This window comes from Acanthochromis polyacanthus, chromosome 10 (genome assembly GCF_021347895.1).
Source record: "Acanthochromis polyacanthus isolate Apoly-LR-REF ecotype Palm Island chromosome 10, KAUST_Apoly_ChrSc, whole genome shotgun sequence".
NCBI classification, from domain to species: Eukaryota; Metazoa; Chordata; class Actinopteri; family Pomacentridae; genus Acanthochromis; species Acanthochromis polyacanthus.
The window spans coordinates 19,726,040-19,746,086 of NC_067122.1; the positions used below are offsets into that span (position 1 = coordinate 19,726,040).

At 39.6% G+C, this 20,047-nt stretch overlaps 1 protein-coding gene across 12 annotated transcripts in view; it reads right to left on the minus strand.

Moving 5' to 3' along the window:
• Window positions 1-1,058: 1,058 nt before the first annotated feature.
• Window positions 1,059-20,047, minus strand: part of LOC110967045 (protocadherin alpha-C2-like) — a 112,795-nt gene continuing 93,806 nt past the window's right edge. For all 12 annotated transcript variants that reach the window (XM_051954311.1, XM_051954312.1, XM_051954309.1 and 9 more), the window contains 3 exons: window positions 18,168-18,232; window positions 14,184-14,269; window positions 1,059-4,257 (listed from right to left, as the gene is read on the minus strand). In XM_051954311.1, the coding sequence (XP_051810271.1) occupies window positions 3,950-4,257; window positions 14,184-14,269; window positions 18,168-18,232 (459 nt within the window). In that variant the 3' untranslated portion in view covers window positions 1,059-3,949. The remainder of the gene's footprint in view (window positions 4,258-14,183; window positions 14,270-18,167; window positions 18,233-20,047) is intronic.

Below are 20,047 nucleotides of genomic sequence, written 5' to 3' on the forward strand. Positions count from 1 at the left end.
GCTGTAACCATAGGAACTATTTTATCTGTCTCCCAGAGAGAATGAAATACAGAATGGGATGCAGCATTTGTGCAAGCAATTTTTTTTAGATGAACTCTTGAACCTCTTTCATCAGTCTCCCCTCTCTGGATGAAAGATGAAAGCCAGAACTGGAGACAAAAAGACTTCTATGTTTCTTTGTATTTCAAGAGCAATATCAGTCTAAAACACATATTTAATTCTCAGCAATGAAAAAGGATATTTTTTCGGACAAACAAACACCAACAAAATGGTAAATTTGTTGTTTTTCCTAGAGGTCTAAATAACCTTTCAGGAAACTATCGAGCTGCCTGCCTAAGTAGATGACTGGATAAAAGTATTGAATATCAATACTCTGTTTTATCTAGGCCAGCATGACTGATGCCTCTATTGTGATTTTTTTTCAACAAACTTACCCACTGGAATACAATAAATCTACTTAGCCACTCTATTAAATTATGTTGCGTCTGGAAGCTTCCTTTCACAAGGGACCATTTTGACCATCTGTGACCATGCTTTCAGCAAGAAGAAATTCAGTGCCCAAGTTTAGCAGATCATTCTGTCTATCTTTCATGGCTGCAGTGTACAAGCTTTTCTGACTGACTGCTTGTCAGTCCAGATAAAGAACTCAGATTTTTGTGATAGAGGAGACCAGCCTGCGGATAATTTATCAGTCCTGCCCTCAGTGAAGAAATGCACTCTTTCTTCCTTTTACTGATCCAGTCTTTTCTCCAGAATGTTGTGTTGACCCTTTTAAAAATGTAATGAGGAACAAGCTTCCTCTGTAAAATAAGCACAATTCTGATTCCTAGTTAAGGCTTTCATTACACAAGGCTACCTTTAATTAAATGGTCAAATTTACTGCACGGTATTTAAAAACCATAGAGGAGCTCGGTACTCTAATAGACCACGGTTTTCAGTCAAAACCAAAGCCAAATCAAAATTAACCATAGTTTAAACATACCTTCAAATGACACAGAGAAATAGCACAGGGTCAATGCACACATGCACACAGAGCTACCCCAAAAACATGAATTCAATTATATTTTTAAGAAAGAAAACTTTATTAGTGATTTAGAAACCAAACACATTACCACTGTATCCATTTAGGTCAAATAAAAAGTCAGAAAATAAATGAAATAAATGAAATTCACTACTTCACTGTCACAGTTGATGAGAGGGTGTACAAAAAAGGGGTTTACAACAGATCTCGGCTCATCCATTTAGGACAGCACATTGCCACCATAGTTCACCACCATACATTGGGATAGAATGACAGCATGAACGCTCACTAAACACAAGCATACACTACATATACCTTTTTTTTTTTTTTACACTGGATTTTTTTCTGTCATTTTTCTTTTTATAAGAGTGAAAGGGAAGTGATAGCTCATCATAGGATCATACATATTTCAGTTACAATAATACAGTGTTAGTTAGATCGTCATGTCAAAGCCAGACACAGAGAGTGATTTTTTTCTTTTTTTTTCTTGCTTTGCTTGTTCTCAAAAGCAAAAATCATAGTTGGTAAAAGAAAAAATAATAAACTTGCGTTGAAAGGTATCACACTATAGCATTTACAAATATCTAAAGAGGTTTAGTGGATGCCATACAACATCTGTGGAGCGTGAAGATTGCAGTACATAGATGTTTGGCAGACAGAAGTACATACAAATATCTCCTGTGCGAGTAATGAAGAAAAATGATAATACAAAAGAATAAAATCATAGCCATCTATCTATTTATATATATATTTCTCTATATAGTATGTGTTTCCTTAGAGCAGTACATGCAGCAGCCACTTAATGGAGTGACGTCATACTGAGCCGCAAAACTCTGGGGATGTGGCAACAAGTTACAGGCAGAGGAAGGGAACCAACAGAAGCAGGTCTTGAGGCATGTGTGTGCCCCTATTTCAAAACCTCCTGAGAGAGGATTGGTGGGATATAGCTCTGGGATGGGAATCCCTGGATGCCCATATTTTTCATCAAGTTTAAATTACTAATGTAGAGACAATCTATTAAAAGTCTACGCTACATTTACAGCGTACGTAAAAGCTAAAATGTGACTGAGCAATCCTAAACAATCAAGTTGGAGAACTTTTCTTCTTGTGTACACGGAGGTGGAGGGCCAGCCCACGGCACCTGTCTCCTCACTCTTTCCCGGTCCTCCACAGTTCCTGTAATCGGCCTCATCCCACCCGGTCCCCTCTCATCAGTGGCTACAAACAAAAAATGAACCGCATACTGTAGTATTCACAAGTTAAAAGCACTGAACCGTTTTGCACTTGAGAAACATCTGACAAGAGTTCAGGACACAGACCCCCGACTGGGATTCCCCAGGCCTCGTCCGCATTACTCCATGCTGTTCTCAGCACACCACAATGTTCAGAGCAGGCCATTCCCAGGACTGGTCCTGAGCAGGGGGTCAGAGCGGGGGTTAGGGTCAGTGTTTGAGGGTAAATGGAGGGGTGGGCATGTCAAGCAAAAATCAGTTAAAGCTGTGAAGAAGAAAACAAAACAAAGAAAAAAATGCCAGAGTATGTAATAATGAATCTCTTTAGAAGATAAATGACAACAGAAAAAGTTCACAAACTTCATTGTCACATGAAGAGACAGTCAGTGGGATGGTGACAGGGGGGTAAAAGGCGGTTTGGGGAGGAGATGAGGGCTCGTGGCAGCTTAGGGCAAGTACAAGCAGGTGAGCAATTGTAAACTCAAGGTATTAGGTAAGGACTGGTTGCTACCAAACATTCAAAGCAGAAAGCATTAGGCTTTTGCTGCAGGAGGGGGAGAAGAGAAGGTGTTATCAAAATCTCTCCTAATACTCTGTAAGGTTTCATCAGAGTCCACTGACTGAACGCGGAGTCACAAACCAGCTCAGCTGGACTCTCCCCTCTGTGATCCTCAGGAGAATGCGAGGCATCTTCCCATCTCTCCATCTTTCCAGTGCTCTCTGCATTCCTCAGTTGGGGTTCTGGCAGGAGATGAATCTCTTTGTGTCCTTTCAATGCAGTGAGCAAATACAGAGTGACTGCAAAGGATGCTGCTTCCATCCTGAGAGTTGATGTACATGTGCACTTCATAGGCGACTGTGCAGGGCAAAAAGCTTGCAGTGTCAACTTTTAAGCACATTTCTTTTTTACCGTTTGACTTTATCTCCTTTTTTACTTCTCTTCCTCTTTCTAGGTCTCAAGTGCTTTCTGTGTCCACTTCATCATGGTAAGTAAGTTTGTGTTGGCATGTTTGAATGTGTGAGCATGCGTATGTGCATGTGGTTTCATTGAGAGCTCAGGAAAACAGTGTTGTTAAATACCAGAGGAATCTGCAGCAGTGTCATGTTAGCCTTAGTTTCGGTGACTCTCGCCTGTGCTATTTACAAGTAGAGTGTGTCCAGCTCCAGACTGCATACATCGGTCTCAGTCTTTGTGTTTCTTCTTTTCCATGGCTGGCACAGCTTTGTGTTGTTCTTGTACAAAGTATTTGTCTCCTCTAAGAGAGAATGGTTTACACATTGTCGTTGGGGAGGGGGTAAGACAGAGGTGCCAACATGCCCAGTGGGTTAAAGAAGTAAATTTCAAGACAAGGGCAAAGAGTGGTTCGTTCTTACTTGAAGTTGACTTCAGTCGACTCGAGTGTATAGGCACATCGGGGCGTGGAGAAAAATCTGTCATTTATTGTGTATCGTATTATTTATTATATCAAGGCAAGATCAATAATTTACCTCAGTAAGGAACGAAAAGTAAAATAAATCTTGGTAAGGCCAGGTTCACAGCAAAACAAGATTTAAAATGTTATCACTGATAATATGTAATAAAATGAAATTGGAAAACCTATAATAGTTACATTTTCTTTTTGCCCAGTGGACTTTGGTTGGTACCTCTGTTTTAACAACACCCTTTTCTTCTTTGCTATTTTTGCTCTTTATTACTCTACTCATCTCCATCATCCTTCCCCTTATCCTTCTTGTCTTTCTTCTCCTTCTTCTTCTTCTTTTTCTTCTTGGCCTCCTCTTTCTTTCCAAAGGTGATGAAATCGCTCTTGTCGTCCTCTCCTCCCTGGTTCTGTCTGATGGAAATTATGGCGGGGGAGCCAGGGATGATGAAGGCTTCTGGAGGAACCTCGCCAGGCTTCAGGTGCTGTGGAGGTGCACCAGGGCCTCCTGGGCCATAGCGAAAGTGCCAGCTGTTGCTGTCTACGCCAGCACCCATTGGGGGTGAAACCTCTCCCCCTTCACCATCTGAAAGAAATGTAGATAGAGCGATGTTGAGTTAATATTTACTAATAATCTACAACAAGGAAATGTGGTTTTGAAAATGACCAAATGTTAGGTGTATGCATATATACTCTGTAAAGTAGGCAATGTGTTAAATTTGATGCACAGTTGCTTTTGTGCTAAACGATCATGTTCTTGTTATCAGTTCTTCCTCTGCATAATTTTATGTCTTTCAGTTCTTTTTAGTGTGATCAGATGTAGTATATCTATGGCCCTGCTGCCTTAGTTTGCATATTTTTCTTTGTCAGAGTTTGACTATAGCCTGACATTAACTAATGAATGAGGATCTCTTACTGCTACATTTTGATTTCTCCTGAAAACCTGCTGATATCAGGCAAATCTACCTGCTGAATTGCATTACTTGAGCTTACAGAGCATGCCTATAGGAGGTAACCTCAGTGGTTAACCATGTAATCATCAACTGAGAATTAAATGAAAGTCACAGTGCAAATCTACACTGTGACTTTATGTACATAAAGCAGTCTACTTATTACAAAATTTAGCTGCAGTCAAACTTCACGGATCTTCACAGCAGCCAATGTAAAACCCTTTGTCAGTTTTGAGAGGTGGGAACAGGTCTGACATGCTATACAAGGTGGGAGGTGGTTGCACCTGAAGGGAGGTTTTCAGGAAGAGATGCTAAGCGGGCAATGTTTCCAAGGCTCCCTCCAAGCCAAAGCTAACATCCACAGGACTGTTTGATGAAACAGTAAAGCTTTCATTATTATGATAAAGGATTAGAAATGTCACGAAGCAAAACCTGATATTTTAGTGAAATTTAACCCAACTGGTTTGCAATAAAAGCCACATATTATTTTTATCAGATAATTGTATTTGCTGCTATTTAGAGCTCTCATTTGTTTAGTTTGATGTCTGCTTACAGTGAAGATAATGCCTTTCCTGCTTGTCAAATGTTTTATACTCTGCTACTCTGCAAATGAGCATGCATGTGTTGTTTGCAGAAATCAATAACACTGTTAAAAAGGGTTTACATAAATAAGTCTTTGCTGAAAAAAACACTCCAAAGCGGATACACCATTGTTGTGCAGGTATTATTGTGGAATGCATGGACATCCAACATAACTATGCTCTATGGAATAATCACACCTTTACTCCATTGTGTGAGTGTGTGTCATTGTGCAAAAGGTAACCAAATGAAACACAGTCACTTTGGTTCTTTCCTCACAGCGATGACCTACTTGCCACACTTGCCTCACATATTCCTTTTATTTCCGTGACTCCTTTTCTGAGTTCTTTCCAAAGGGGGGATTAACTGAGCATGGCTGCATCCAACCAGAAGGAACAGTGTCTGGGAAAAGAAGCCTGACCTCATGCAGTACCCAAGGCAAAGAATACCACCTTCCAAAATTATCTTGCTCTTTTTTTCCTTGCTTCATATTGAGAATAAATGTTTGGTCTTTCTTTACTTTGAATCAAATGCCCTCTTAAAAATGCAAATGAAGTTAGATGTAAAGTGCCGTGTTTTTGTGGCAGTGCGACAAGCAGTGCTCCAACTGTTTGGCAATATCCTGACCTTGAAATTTGCTTTGTGCATCTGTGTGGTATTTCAGTGCCAAACACAGAGTGTACAGGTGGGAGGATAGGTGCGAACAGGTGGAAGGTTCATCCAAATGAGGCAGTGCAAAGAGAGCTGTTGGTATTTGGGTGGGAAATGTAGCTTTGAGTTTGCGTTGAGAATAGATGCCTCAGAACCGTGTCTGTTTCAGGTGTTAACATCAATCTACTGCCAGGTGGGTGATTTTACTAAGCAGACCAAACTACTGCATGTGATTGAAATGTAAATGGGCTCTTTAAACTAATCAGTCATCAACTAGTAAATTATTTTAGCAAGCAAAAAAAATGTTGCATTACAGCAACAAATCATCTACAAATGAATCAAATCTATTCTGAAATTACTTGTTGTCTATAGCTATTTTTTAACGCAAGGAAAGCTTCCCTTTTAGTTCATTAAATCCCTGCAGTCATTTGAAGGCAACATGACAGATATTTGATGAATCTGCACCCTCTAATTTGAAAAGTGCAAGACAAAAATGTAGTGCCACAACGCACTACTGTCCACTGCATTTGCCTTTATTAAATCCCCTGCAAATGATACTGGGCTACTGCAAAGTAACCATATACATTTCTAGAAATAAAAATGGTTGAACTTGATGTTCTGCTCTCTGTGTATTGGATTCCAGAAGCTAATTAATTCTGTGTGTCATCTTCTTTCCAGAATCATTATTAGCTAATGTGGCATTTTGTGTTTTATTCTTTATACGACTTAGAGCACAAAAAAACAACAGCAACAAAAAAATACAACACACATACACAGCATCTTCTTCCAGCTGCAGATTTGTGGGGCTGTGATTTCTCATTATGCTGCTCTGCACCATTCAGACAAAAACATTTTGATTTGTTAAACTCTAGTTGTCATATGGGCAATGACACCAGAGAAGCAACTTGCACATATTGGGTTTATTTATCACTATAATGTCCAGTTTAAAATTCCACTTCTCTCAGTCCTTCTGAAGGTTGTACTGCTACACCAACATGAATAAAAATGATGCCTGCACAATCTGTGCACCCAGGACCCACATAATTCTGACTAATCTATGAGTGTAAGACAAGGCAGGGGACAAGTGTTTGAGTTAATAAAGTGAAACTTATCCAATTAAGATGACCTAAGTATACGAGATAGTGCCATAGGGACAAACTGATAACCCTAAATTCTAAAATACATCACAGAGACAGAAAATGAGTCTCACATTGCAGTTGTAATGTGTCCACGATCAAACACAAGCATTGTTACACAGGTGAAAGATGATGAATATTCAAAACAAATTCTATTGTTATTCTCAATTTGATTAATAATACATTTTTGTCCCGACTTTTCATTTATATTTTGCTCAGTCTTTTCACCCGTTTTCCTTTCCATATTTTATCATTTTCAATTACCAACTATCAGTGAGATCTGCACACAGAAGGACTTATGGAGCAAATCCACAGCAAACATGTTGTCTCCTGTGTTGCATAAAATCCTAATCAGTCTCATAGGCACGCACAGCTCGAATGCTCCACCTTCTCTACCCCAGTTAAAGCAGGCAAAGATTATTTTATTTCAGTTTTTTAAATATGTGAACTAAAACAAAAAAATGAAGTGAAGGTTTTCAGAATATCTTCTCAAGTTACCACTGAAATAATTTAATGATAATATGCAGAAAATACTGAGCAACTACTTTGATGATAAATTCATCATTCAAGTCATTTTCAGCACAAATATTCTTTGGTTTTATTTACGTCACTGTATATGTGAAACATTGTAAATTGTATATATGTGTTGTGAACTGTTGGTTGGACAAGTAATTTAGAGATATTTACTTGGGCTTATAGCATTTAGCATTTCACATTTTACTTTACATTACATTACATGTTTTACTTATTTGCATTTTACAGACAAAACTGTTTCTCAAATAAATGATCAGCAGATTTTAAAATAACAGAAATAATTTTTTAGATCGAGCCCCATATTCATAAAATCTCATCAACATGTTTAATTTCCATGGGTATTTTAAACAGTCATACAAGAATTAAGTGGGTCATGTGTTTGAATTTTTCCACATCACTCATTTCCCCCAAAATTTCTGCAGAGACAAGACAGAATTTGACAAAAGATACTGAGGAGATTAGGACAGGACAGACTAGATCCAGCCAGTGCTTTCATATAGACACAGTGATAGAAAAAGTCACATTCATTCACAAGGCAACAGTCTTTCCCCAGAAGATAAGTCCTCATCTGAATCCCCCGGCGAATGCATGAAAGTGATTTTATAATTGCAAAAGAACACCAGAGACAGAAGAAAAAGAGCACAAAAACACAATGCGTAGGATACTAAAGTGCTAGCAGTGTCCAGTTTTTCACCTCTAAGAATTACCTGTCTAACCTAATGTGGGAACTTGATGAGGCAGCAGTGCCTCTGCGTAAACTTACATTCATAAACAAAACAACACCCTGGAGAGTGGTGAGTCATGCTGAGAGCAGGCAGATGGAGAAGAGGAGGGTAGAGCAGAGTAACTCTCATAGAAAGGGACAATTTTGTATGCTGGGTAAAAACAGGCTCATTGGAGACCCTGTAATGTGGTTATGGTAAACTCTGGTGACACTGGGACAACAAAACAGTCTTAACTGCTCTGGGAGTTTCATTTTGTACTTTTCAACATTTCTAACAACACATGTCATTTTGATGTTACCAACTACAGATGATGAACAGTGATGTGAATTTGACCTGAGAGAGAAACTGCGCATCTGTCACTTCTGTATTTACTGCTTCGATACATTCTCCCATACGTCTCTTCATGTGTTTTCTCACTTCTCATTTCTCTTCCCCGTGGCTCCTCCTTCATTGGTAACAGATTTACCTAACCCAAAACTGATCTCAACACTATTTCTTCCATCTGATTTATTGATGGCTGATGCAGAGCTAAACACACTCCCTTCTCACTTCCTCTTGCACAACCTCCTTTCTTTCTTTTTCTCTGCCACCCAACCCACCACCATTCTGCCTCGCTCTCATCTCCCCTGACCTTTCATTTAATCTAGCGTGAAAATTCAGTCAGCCAACACCCGTCCCTGCCAGTTATTGACAAGAGTCTTAATCATGCCTATTAATGTTTATGGTAACACTGATGTGATTGGGTATTAAACAGCCTGTCCGTCACTGATAACTACTAGACACTGAGAGACAGGGATGGTTATTTGTTTTACAATCATGAGTGAGGACATGCTCAACCTGCACTATGTTAAACCTGTTGCCTTTTGTATGTACACAATTTTAGACAGATACAAGCCACAGTAATCAATAAATATGCATTACTTCCTGTGATGTTTTCTATATGCTGTATTGACTTTGGTCTCTGGAATCTTCAGTCCAGCTTCTCAGCCTGTGAGTGTCCCTTCATTGCCCTATGTTGCCAAAGGTTTTCAAAGCCACTTAAATCACCCAAGCTCCATTTTGCCACGTCTACTTTATTCATCCACTTGTCTTGCCCTACCATCGGCCAGTTGGGCAGAAGCGCAGTGGAGCGCAGTGCAGCGTTACATAACAAGCTGAGGAAGAAGGGGAGGAGAAGGAGGAGGAGGAGGAGGAGGAAGAGGGGCCAGGAAGTGCAAGGATGCAGAATATGAAACACGACGCTCACCACCAAAACGGAGGGTGGGAGCAGAGCAAAAAAATGGATAAAAAGATCCTCAGGGTGTTATTCGTTTCTCCCATACTGCAGTGATGGAGGAATCTGTGATTGTTATGATGGCAAATGATCAGCTGGGACCACACCCATCTCCAAGATAGCACCTATCTCTGTGTCTCGCGCAGCGTGCGAGTGTGTGCGCATCTTGAGAAGAACAAAACAAAATGTTGCCATCTTCTCAAAAACCTAATTCTTATTCATGTGTTTGTGTTTTCACTGCTTTGCCTTTGTGGTGAGAGAGGAATACATTTGGGTGCCTGCATAAATTACCATATATTCACAAATCTCCGAACATCAAATTAAATAAAGAAACACTTAAAAATAAAAAATACATTCTTGATGACTGATTGCAGGCTTTCAAGAGCAATTGTGCCTTTACATATGCATGTGTATACAATCTTGTATGCATGCCTGTTGGGGTTTCATGCCAGACTGAGCACCTTGCTGTCTGCTCCCAGCTAGATCATGTCGCAGATGGTAGACACAAGCAGTCCCTTGTGACAAGACTTAAAAATGATTTTTTTTTAAAAAAAAGTGAATTTTAGTGTAGGTGTGACTATTTTAGTTATCTGTGTATCTGAGTGTGTACAGTGCGTTTTAATATGTGTAGGTGCTATGAAAAAAAAAGAAATATAATTGATTTGGTCTCCAGAGGAAGAAAGAGAGAGAGAACTGGCAAGATATTTAAAGATTCGGAGAGCACAGGATGGAACAAAAAGCAGGGTGACAATAAAGGAAAGCAAATAACTGAGTCGGGAATAGGAAACAGATGGGGTGGAGGGATGCAGAAACAGTGAAAAGTCCAGGGTAGCTTCTGTACTGTTCTATCTTAACTTTCTGATTTTGCCAAAAATATTTTCACAGTATATGCACCTTCACCGGAAGGCTGAAGCCACAAAGTATGAGAAACAGTCTTGAATTTAATAATGTGTCTGTCTGTAACTTCTCTTTCTCTACCTATTTTTTAATCTTTTCACTGTGAAGAGAACTAACTCAGAATTTGCTCATATAAATTCACATCTCTTTTCTGATAGGATTAAAGAACAAATACATATAAATTGATGAGCCCATAGTCCCAGAAGTCCATAAAATGAAATTCTGAAGGACCGAAGGAGCAAAATGCAGCATAAATCCTAAGTAGCCTTCTCTTGTCTCTCTCTCCACTGTACCACCCTCACTTGGCAGTTTGCCTTCACTCTTGAGTTTATTTTTGCTTTAAACGGCAAATGCTGCAGTTGATTACTGTTAACTTGGAAAGCATCAGTTTGTATGTGTGTGTAGGATTGAGGATGATACAGAAAATTGTTAACCTGCATCCACCTCTGCAGTACACCACCGTCCCAGTGAATGTAGGTCACTCTCCTCCTGTTACTCACTGCTCTACTGTCTCCTTCCCTTACCAACTCTTACCTCCAATTCTCACTTCCCAAATACATCCACTCTTCTTTCACTCAATCACTCTCCTTCGCCTGTATTAGCTTTGTGTGCATGTATGTGCATCTCACTTCCCTTTGTCTTGCCCTTCATCTGCTACAGTCTGAGTTTTTTGTCCCCCACTTCCCCATTTAATCACCCTCCTTTAGTACCTTTTGTCCCATACCATATGTTTGCACCCCTCTCTATAAAACATCACCCTGCCCTTCCTCCATCTGCTGCCAATATTAGGGGCCATGAATGGTTGCCGTGGAAACTACATTCTCTAGTGAAGCAGTAGGACATTGGAAGGAGTCATGGTGACAGTGCTTATGCTGATGGAGAATAATGCTGGGAGCTCTCTCTCCCTCTCCCTCCCTCCCTCTCTCTCTCTAGTCTAACCACTCTCCCCTAGCAACAGCAGCCTCATACAGCTTCCTCTCTTAGCTTTGCAGACTTTGTTGCAATCACTCTGATTTACTAATTGTCACTTCCTCCCAAACACTCCATCCCTTCTGTAGCATCTTATCCACTGTATCCATCATTGCTTATTGTTTATTTTCAATCTTTTGCTTTGCAATCTTCCCATCTCCCTCCTCCCTCTCTCTCTCTTCCCATCTCACCAGAGAATTGTTGCAATTCTGCAGAGTTGTCTCTGAATCCCTATGTGCACTTGGTTTAAAGATGAGAGACAGATGACAAAGACATAGAGGGAGAGAGGAACAGATAGGAAGAGAGAGGCAGACACCAAGCAGAACCCTGATTTCATTAATGTGGGTCTGTTAATCTGGGCGTGGGCTGTGCTCCATCTGTCACAGCAGGAGCAGCACACAAAATAGGCAGCCAAAACACACTTGGAAACACAGCCAAGCACACACAGGCATATACACACGAAAACACTAAACAACGACACAGACACACAAACTGATGCCAGCACACAAATCTGCAGATTCTAAATAGAGGGGAAGAAACAGGGGCGCTGTCAGCTGCACCTCAGAGTGACGCGAAAAATAGACTGTGCGCCAAGACAGTACCCTGTAGGTACAGAAGCAGACTCAAATAATTCCCTCAACAACCCACCTAAACCCACCTAAAGACTGCAACCTGCAAAACAAACAAGATGATTTTGGTATAAATAGCAACTGTATGAGTCACAGTGATACGACAGGCCACATCAGATCAATATCTCCATTTCTCTCATTACTGAGACATGATAAACAGAATCAGCTTGAAAGCCAGAACATAAATAATCCTCACTCTTATCCTTCAGTAAGGCAGCTCTTGAAAAGATAAAGTTTTTCAAGTTATCCGACACTCTTTACCTTGAACTATTCTTAGTCCAAGCCTAAGATTTTACCCGAAGCTATTAGAGCCTTCAGCTAACATTTCCATTCTTAACCTAGCCACCAGTGATATAAAGAAGGGACAGTTAGTCCTCAGGCAAAGCAAGGGTTGCGAGTAAACAATGCGTTGTTCTCAGACTGCCACAGCTTAATTATACCACGTTAAATCCTCACCAGCTGATCTTGTTACCACTGACCCACCCTTAAGACGTCACTTCTGTCTGTTCTGTTCTCTTGCTCTCACTCTTCCTGCCTGCCTTTCTACCCATCCTTTTCTCTATTCTATCTCTCATGTTTTGAAGTGCCTGCAGGCTGTAAATCCTTAGCCAAGGCAAGAAATCGATGGCAGAGCGGAGGAGGCTCTGTGTACGTGAGTGTGGATAGGAAGAGACAGTAGTTACTGTGTGGGTAGCTTGTCTGCTTGCCGAGCCCACCGCCTCCTGTCTATAAAAGACACCAGGCCAAGCCAGCCCTACATTCTTAATTACAACAAATCACCTCTATCTAAATTTAATTGCACTTTCATCCTGATTCCAGTCTTTTCTTTGCACAGACTAACTTGGTCTTCCACCTGTCTCCACCTTTTTCTCTACCAGGCCACTCTTTATGAGGTTTCACTCTTAATCCTTTTTGACCCCACTGCCCTGTCATCATGGTCAGAAATCTTGGATGAGACGCTGTGAATACTGAATACGGTGCAATAACATTTACATTGCAATTTTCAGCTGGTCCTGTTTTTTTTAATAAACTCTTTCACAGTTCTTTGTAAGGTCTCTTCCACCCCAACAAAGGCAAGAAAACCAAAACTGTTTTGTGTCCTGTTGTTTGCAAATACAGTGACTTCTTGTCATTGAGTGCAACCTTCTTCTGTCATCATTAGTCATCAGAGTAAGGATAAATTTGGTAAATTTAAGTGAGGTGTAAACTCACCTTGCAAGTCTGTTTTACCCTTGCAGTAATTCTGCATACTTGAAATAAACAATTCATCAGTTGCATGCAGATGTTTCATAGCAAAATGCTGCCAATATCATGATAAAACATTTTGAATTTGACTCAAATTTGCAACTTCATAGAGTGCCTTGTAACTGAAATGTCCATCCCAAAACATTCAGAAATGTTTCTTACATGACAGCAATACTAAATTCTATCACTACAAAACAACAAAACAATGTGCAATGTCTGTGCTAATGTACAGATCTACAAAATCCTGAGTGTCTATTACTATTGAAAGGTTACAAATATTAAAATATAACATTAATTTTGCCCACCCCTCATCTCGGTCTTCTCGGTGTGTGTATAAAAGAGCTACAGACTGAGAGAGATCTACATTAAAAAGAGAGAAAATGTAATTATGTATTATCACTTTTCTCTAATGTGTTCTCTAATGTTTGTCCTCTGTGGCTCAGTGGCTTATGCCTCCATAAACATCTTGCTGATAATCCAATCAACTATTGTGTATCTCTCTCTCTCTCTTTCCCACTCTCTGAATTGTCTCTCTTCCTGCTACAGAGAGCAAAGATACCATCTCCACCTACGTAACACATGTCATTTCCTCTCACTGTAGCAGCGGAAAGTGGTAAGAGTGGGTTGGGGCGATGTTGTAGCTGATATCTGTGTTTTCCTCATTTTATTACTCCCTCAAGGTTTGATAAGCTCTTGAGGATTGCGGGTATATGACAGTCTTCACTGGTATTCTCTGTGTCAAGGAATGTGGTGGAGACAGAATCATTACATATAATTGTGAATGGTTATCACCGTCTTAGACTGCAGGTTCATGTATGCTGAGCAGATAGCTCAGAGTACTGAAATTTATTTTTTCTCTGTGCTTTAGACAGTGTTTAAATAGTTGTGTTTGGTTTAAGTGACAGTATCTTAACGGATTCTTACCAGCAGCACTGGATGCAGTGGGCCAGTTCTGAACCAGGACCCCCTGGGCTCCTTGCATTACTGAGGACTCTTCCATGTGCACTGAGCTGAAATACAAAGAAATACATATAAACTGATTAGACATTAGAAAAGTATTCACATACAGTATAGATACATTTTTGCTGTCTCAAATTAAATTGCTCAACACAAGGTATCTATAAGCAGGACTTTGTTTTGGCTAAGTCTATGTTGTATAGTTTATTATGACTAAACTATAAGTACATAGTATAAGTAGATGCTAAGTGTAAGATCCCACGCATCCAATTCTCTCATCCCCATATGTTTCTCACACACTATAACAGATTCAAACCCTGGTACTCACTGTATAGGGGTTGGCTGATGGTGCAGTGAACTAAATCCCAGAAAGCCTACATTCAGATTAGGATAAAAATTTTCACTCTACATTTTCCTAACATTCTCTGGATTATGGATTACAGATAGCAGTTCTTACATTTTCACACCCAGTATGTGGCATTTCAGCACACTCTCGTATTATAAAAAACTCCACATTCAACTAGAGGAAAAGGAATGCTGATAGAAACTATGGTTTTGTCTCATGGCCTCTGACTTGCTCTTAAAGAAAAAGGACAATATTGTCGAGGAAAGACATGAAGATTTTAGGCAAAACCTGTGCATCTCAAAATGTTCACTACTCTCTCCCACAATAGCAGAACCTTTTATAAGTTCTTTAAATTCTTAAAGTTCATAATTATACAAACTTAGAAGCCTGGTGATGATCCACTACACCCTCAACATAATGTCATAAAATACAGATAGTAGTGTAATGTAGCAATCAAATTATTTTTCCTAGGTTTGGCTTTACAGCTCACATAAAAGGTTCCTTGAATGTAGTTTTAACAGCAGATTAAAGAAGTGTTAATCTAGCCTTTTTTTCAAGCAAATAGTGATGAACCAGATACAAAAACATACATAAACCTACTTAAGCTGTTATACTAAGTCCACTACTGTGATTCTCAATCTCGGCCTGCTGCGGTTTCACTTTAATCCACCTGTCTACTCTTCTCCCCATCCACTCTACAACTAGGTCCCCACAGAGCTTTAAGCCTTTACTGAGCACTGAGTGAACTAATTTGTTTGCTTCTAAGGCATAAACAATTATTTTGCATCTTAAAAAAAAAACTTTCAGTCTTTATCAGAGCTTTGAACCAGCACCAAGAAGGAGAGAGAAAATTATTTTATGAGCAAAAGTCAAGTCTAATGTTTATTATTACTACATATAGATGAAATTACATTTTACATCACATATCAATGTAGATCCTAATGCAAAATGGTTTCATAAGGAGAAGTCATTTGATGATGGAGGCCATTTTAACTGCTGCTAAGCACCAGCATCATCAGTATAACTGATTAAATATGAATGGAAAATACTGGACCGAGGTTACACGTTTCAGCTGATGACAGCTTTTCTTTCTCATTCTTCATCAGTGATCTCAAGTCTGCTGTCTGTACCCACACATTAAAGATCAATTCAGTGTTAAAACTTTTTCATATCACTTAATTTATTTGTTTCAGTTCATAACTACTTTGATGACAAACTGAATCCAAACACAAGCTCCGAAAAATTTAAGTAGGAGGAAACGTTGTGTATTCCACCAGAGATTAAATTTAATTTAATAGGTCACTGCCGTTACATGGTGTTTCCAAGCTCTGATTATGCCACTGAACTAGCAGATGAATATTCAGTGATGTTTGGTAATGGAACATGGGTGACAGTCAACCTTAAACACATCAGAGGGAGTGAGTCATGAGAAAGATTTAATATGTTAGTCTGGTTCAGTCAAGCACATTAACTCTCATTAATCTGCTGTAATTATGAGGGAATCTGTGTGACATGAATGACACACTTTTATTAATCTGATATGGACATCAGAGTGCACAAATGAAAGCTTTCTATTTGCATCTATGCAGACAAAGTTTAAAATATGGAAACATATGTAAACTGTATTACATGGTTGAGGTTGCATATGAGACAAAGATATCCGGCAATGCATTTGCTTGCAGACTGATCAGTAAGAATGAAGTATAAAAAAAGATTGGATCAGAATAAATTAACATATGTGCATGTACAAATGGGCCTCAGCAGACCCATGTCTCAGAGCATGTCTCTGGTTGTCTCTGCTATAATGCTGCCATAGTCACAAAGATAAACTGTGTGTGGGTCTGTGCAGATATTACTATTTTAATTATTATTATGCATTTGGCATACTAGTTAAATACTTTCCAACATATGCATTGGAAAGGAAGTTAGTTTCTGTATAAGGCCAATTATTTAAAAGATGCTGATTAAATAGATCACACAGGCAGATGAGTAGATAAGGATAACTCATCCTCCTCATTAAACCTGTGCCTATTTGTAATTATGGTGCCATCTCATGTGCATGATTCTTGATTTGGTCCCACAGCAGGTAATATCTCTGTCATATGGGTAATATGACCACCGGTGCAGTCGTGTATCTATGTCCCTGATATGCCATCCTTCCACCTGACGACCTTCATACATCACTGACCCCCTCTCTGCTTGCTCTTCCCTCCTGTCAATTCTCCATCTGTCTATGATAACACTGAGGGAGCCGTTTCTGATGGCATGTCTCTTTACTGTGTCTCTCCTCCCATATTTCAAATTCACTTCTGTATTCACCTGTGTACCATTAAAAGTGTATTAATTTCTACTCATTAAAATGAGACGCTTCAATCAGATGTAGAGCATGTGGGGATTTCTCTAAATTTACCTTTGCTATACTTTCTGTTTAATAGAAATAACAGCACACGCAAATTACCATCAATCTGTTTTGTAAATGACTAATGCAAAATCTCAACCTTCCCCCTTGGTGCTGCCATCACAACTGAGCAACAGCTGCAGCAAAGATGATGTCAGACATCTTTACTGGAATAGACCTATGAATGAATCCAAATGCCTCACCTCGTTATGTCTGCGCTACAATGCATATGATGAATAGGCCTTTGAAGAATTTACAAATTTTGCCCGGTGGCCATGTAAAAGGGACACTATGTACCCTTTCCATGTTGACGTTGTTTATTCTGTTTCAACAAACCAAGGAAGATTTAGTCAAATGTCGAGAGGGGATCAGAATGTAGAACAGACCTTAATGTGAACTGAAAATCATCAAGAAGAATAAAGATTTTCAAACAAAACATTACCATCGCCGAACATAACTTATGTTGTTACAATAATATTTAAGCAACAATCTGATCTTGACAGTAAGATAACTGACTCATCAATCTTATCAAAAATTGCATGTGAACTAGTTTTCTTGGCTTAACCAACTCATAAAAGGCACTGGTAAATAAATGTATCATAATCTTTTAAAGCAAATGACTGCTTCGTTTAATTTGTTACCAATCATCAAACTATTGTGTTTAAGCTGCAGTGGAATGGTAAATTCTCGACATGCATACCTTTTCTTAAAACAGACATTTTGGAAGGGGCAATGATGACAGAGAACAGAAACTAATGTTTTTGGCCTTTGCTGTAGAATGGTAGGACCCCTCTCTTTAACTGACTGCAGAATGACTTTGCATTGAAGTTTTGCCATCATGTTGTTTTGTGTCCACACCATTTTATCTCTTCTATAGTACCAATGGCATAATGAAGCAATTTCTGTAGATTATTTGACAACGTGTTTTATGACTCCCAGAATGTACCATATACTTGGGTTGGCTACATGAAACTGTGTGCAACCATATTTGCAATATTTGGTAGCAATCGGTCTTAATAAAGGGTGAGCGGTGTTTCAGATCAGTCAGAAAATGGAACAGGATTTGCTTAAATCTTATTAGATGGGACAATAGAGCACACATCTTTTGTTCAAAAACAAAACAAGACGTAAGTGACGAGTGAGATGTGCTGAGACATTTACAGTAAAGTATTTACGGTAAAGTGACAGATAGCAATGGGATGCTTACCTCTGCATTACACCTCCTGCTCTCAGGGAGGCTGAATATCTCCAGTCTGAATTCGGCGCCTTGGGCTGCAAGAGAGAGTGAGAGGAATTGAGTCTTAAGTACAGGCGAAAGCCAATACCATCTCATTAATAAGTCATAGTGAGAACTGCTAGTGCATGCACACCGCACACAGTACTACACAAACTCAGTCACACACACACAATTATAGCAGTGACAGCTTGCTCCTGTCTTCAGAGAGAAATGAGTGATGAATCGAAGCTTGTAGGTGCACTCATCTCCTCCCATCCCCACACCCTCCACTCCTCCCCCACTTCCATCCATGACTTTGAAAAACAAATGACTTTGAAAGACTTCACTTTAGGCTGCAGCCCACTGACCCCAAAACTGTGACACATAAGGCCTCAAGTTACACATCCAAAGTGCTTCTTTTCAGACTGGACTGGTTTTGGTGGGGTCCATTACCATGGAAACATTGCAGAACTCTCATGGTGCTGTATGTGCTGACAGACTCAATTCAAATCTATGTCCGTTCCTCTCCATCGTTTACCATTCAATCAAAATATTCCGAAATGTACAGATCAGTCTTCACAAACTTACTGAATTATGTTTCCCAGAAGTGCTTAATAATGTTTTTCTGACAACCTTCAACATTTTCTGTACCTTTCCTTCTCATCAAACCCCACTACCTTCTTCCATTCTGCATCTTCACATTCATCACTCCCTGTTCTATCCTGCTGTTAATTTCTTCCTGTTACATCCTCTTTGCACTGATCAAAACCTTGAGTTTCACTGGCACATAGTCTGTCTGAGTCAATCTGACACATCTCACCATGGTAACTGTGCAGAGCACAGTGTACATTTTACTCTCCACCCACTGCCCTCTGTCATTTCAGTTCAGTGAAGGTCACAGGTAGAGGAAGAATGGGGGAGGGGAGATATCAGATTAACTCCCTCTGCACCTAGATTCAGACAATTCTAAAACAGACAGATGCAACAGGACACCCCAACACCCAAACCTCTGCTTATGGGGTCAGGATTTGATTTGTTATTGAGTTTAATATGAGACTTCAGTCTGTGTTCTGCAAAGTCCCTATTACTAAAAGTACACAGAGATATGGCATCATACAGTCTGAAAAAATATGGGTAGAAGACTTAAATTGAGTGGTTGAGATTACCCTATAAAATCATACTCAAAGTTGAGCAAAATGGGCTGTTAACCTGATCACGTAACTGAGATGAGATTGCATTTTCTCTAACCTCAACTTAAATAATCGACAGAGCTAACCCAACCTGACTGAAGATACTAAATTCCCCTTGCTTTGCCTTGCAGTTCATCAGAGATCCATTTGCAATCCCATTTCCTTTCAAATATGACAGATGTTCACTTGCTGCTGAAGCTGCATTGACCTCTATGAGTCTGCAGCGGACATTCATCACCCTTGAAATCCAATATTTGGTCTTAATGAGAGAAGCCTGGTATTACTCCTGGAGTCATTCAAACAGAGCAGAATGTCGACAGGGATACAGAGCACTGCAGCAGCTATCTATACTGGTAACTGAGGGTGAACTTGATTATATGTAGGCAATCGCTGACCAAAAAAGCAATCAGTGGGTGGATCAATAGTTTAGACTGACGCTGAAAGGAAGAAGATGTTAGTATTGCATCAAACACTCGGTTAAGCAAAAGCTACTTTTCACACAGTGCACAGAAAGAGACAAAAGCAACAAATAAATAACCCACTAAAAATAAGACCAGATTGTCCACAAATGGGACTAAACGGCTTTGCTAAATGATTGCCCTGCACTGCAATGGCCAAAGGGAGACTGGTCTGCTCGGCCGTATGGTGTTTATGGGGGTAAATGAAATCACACACACACGA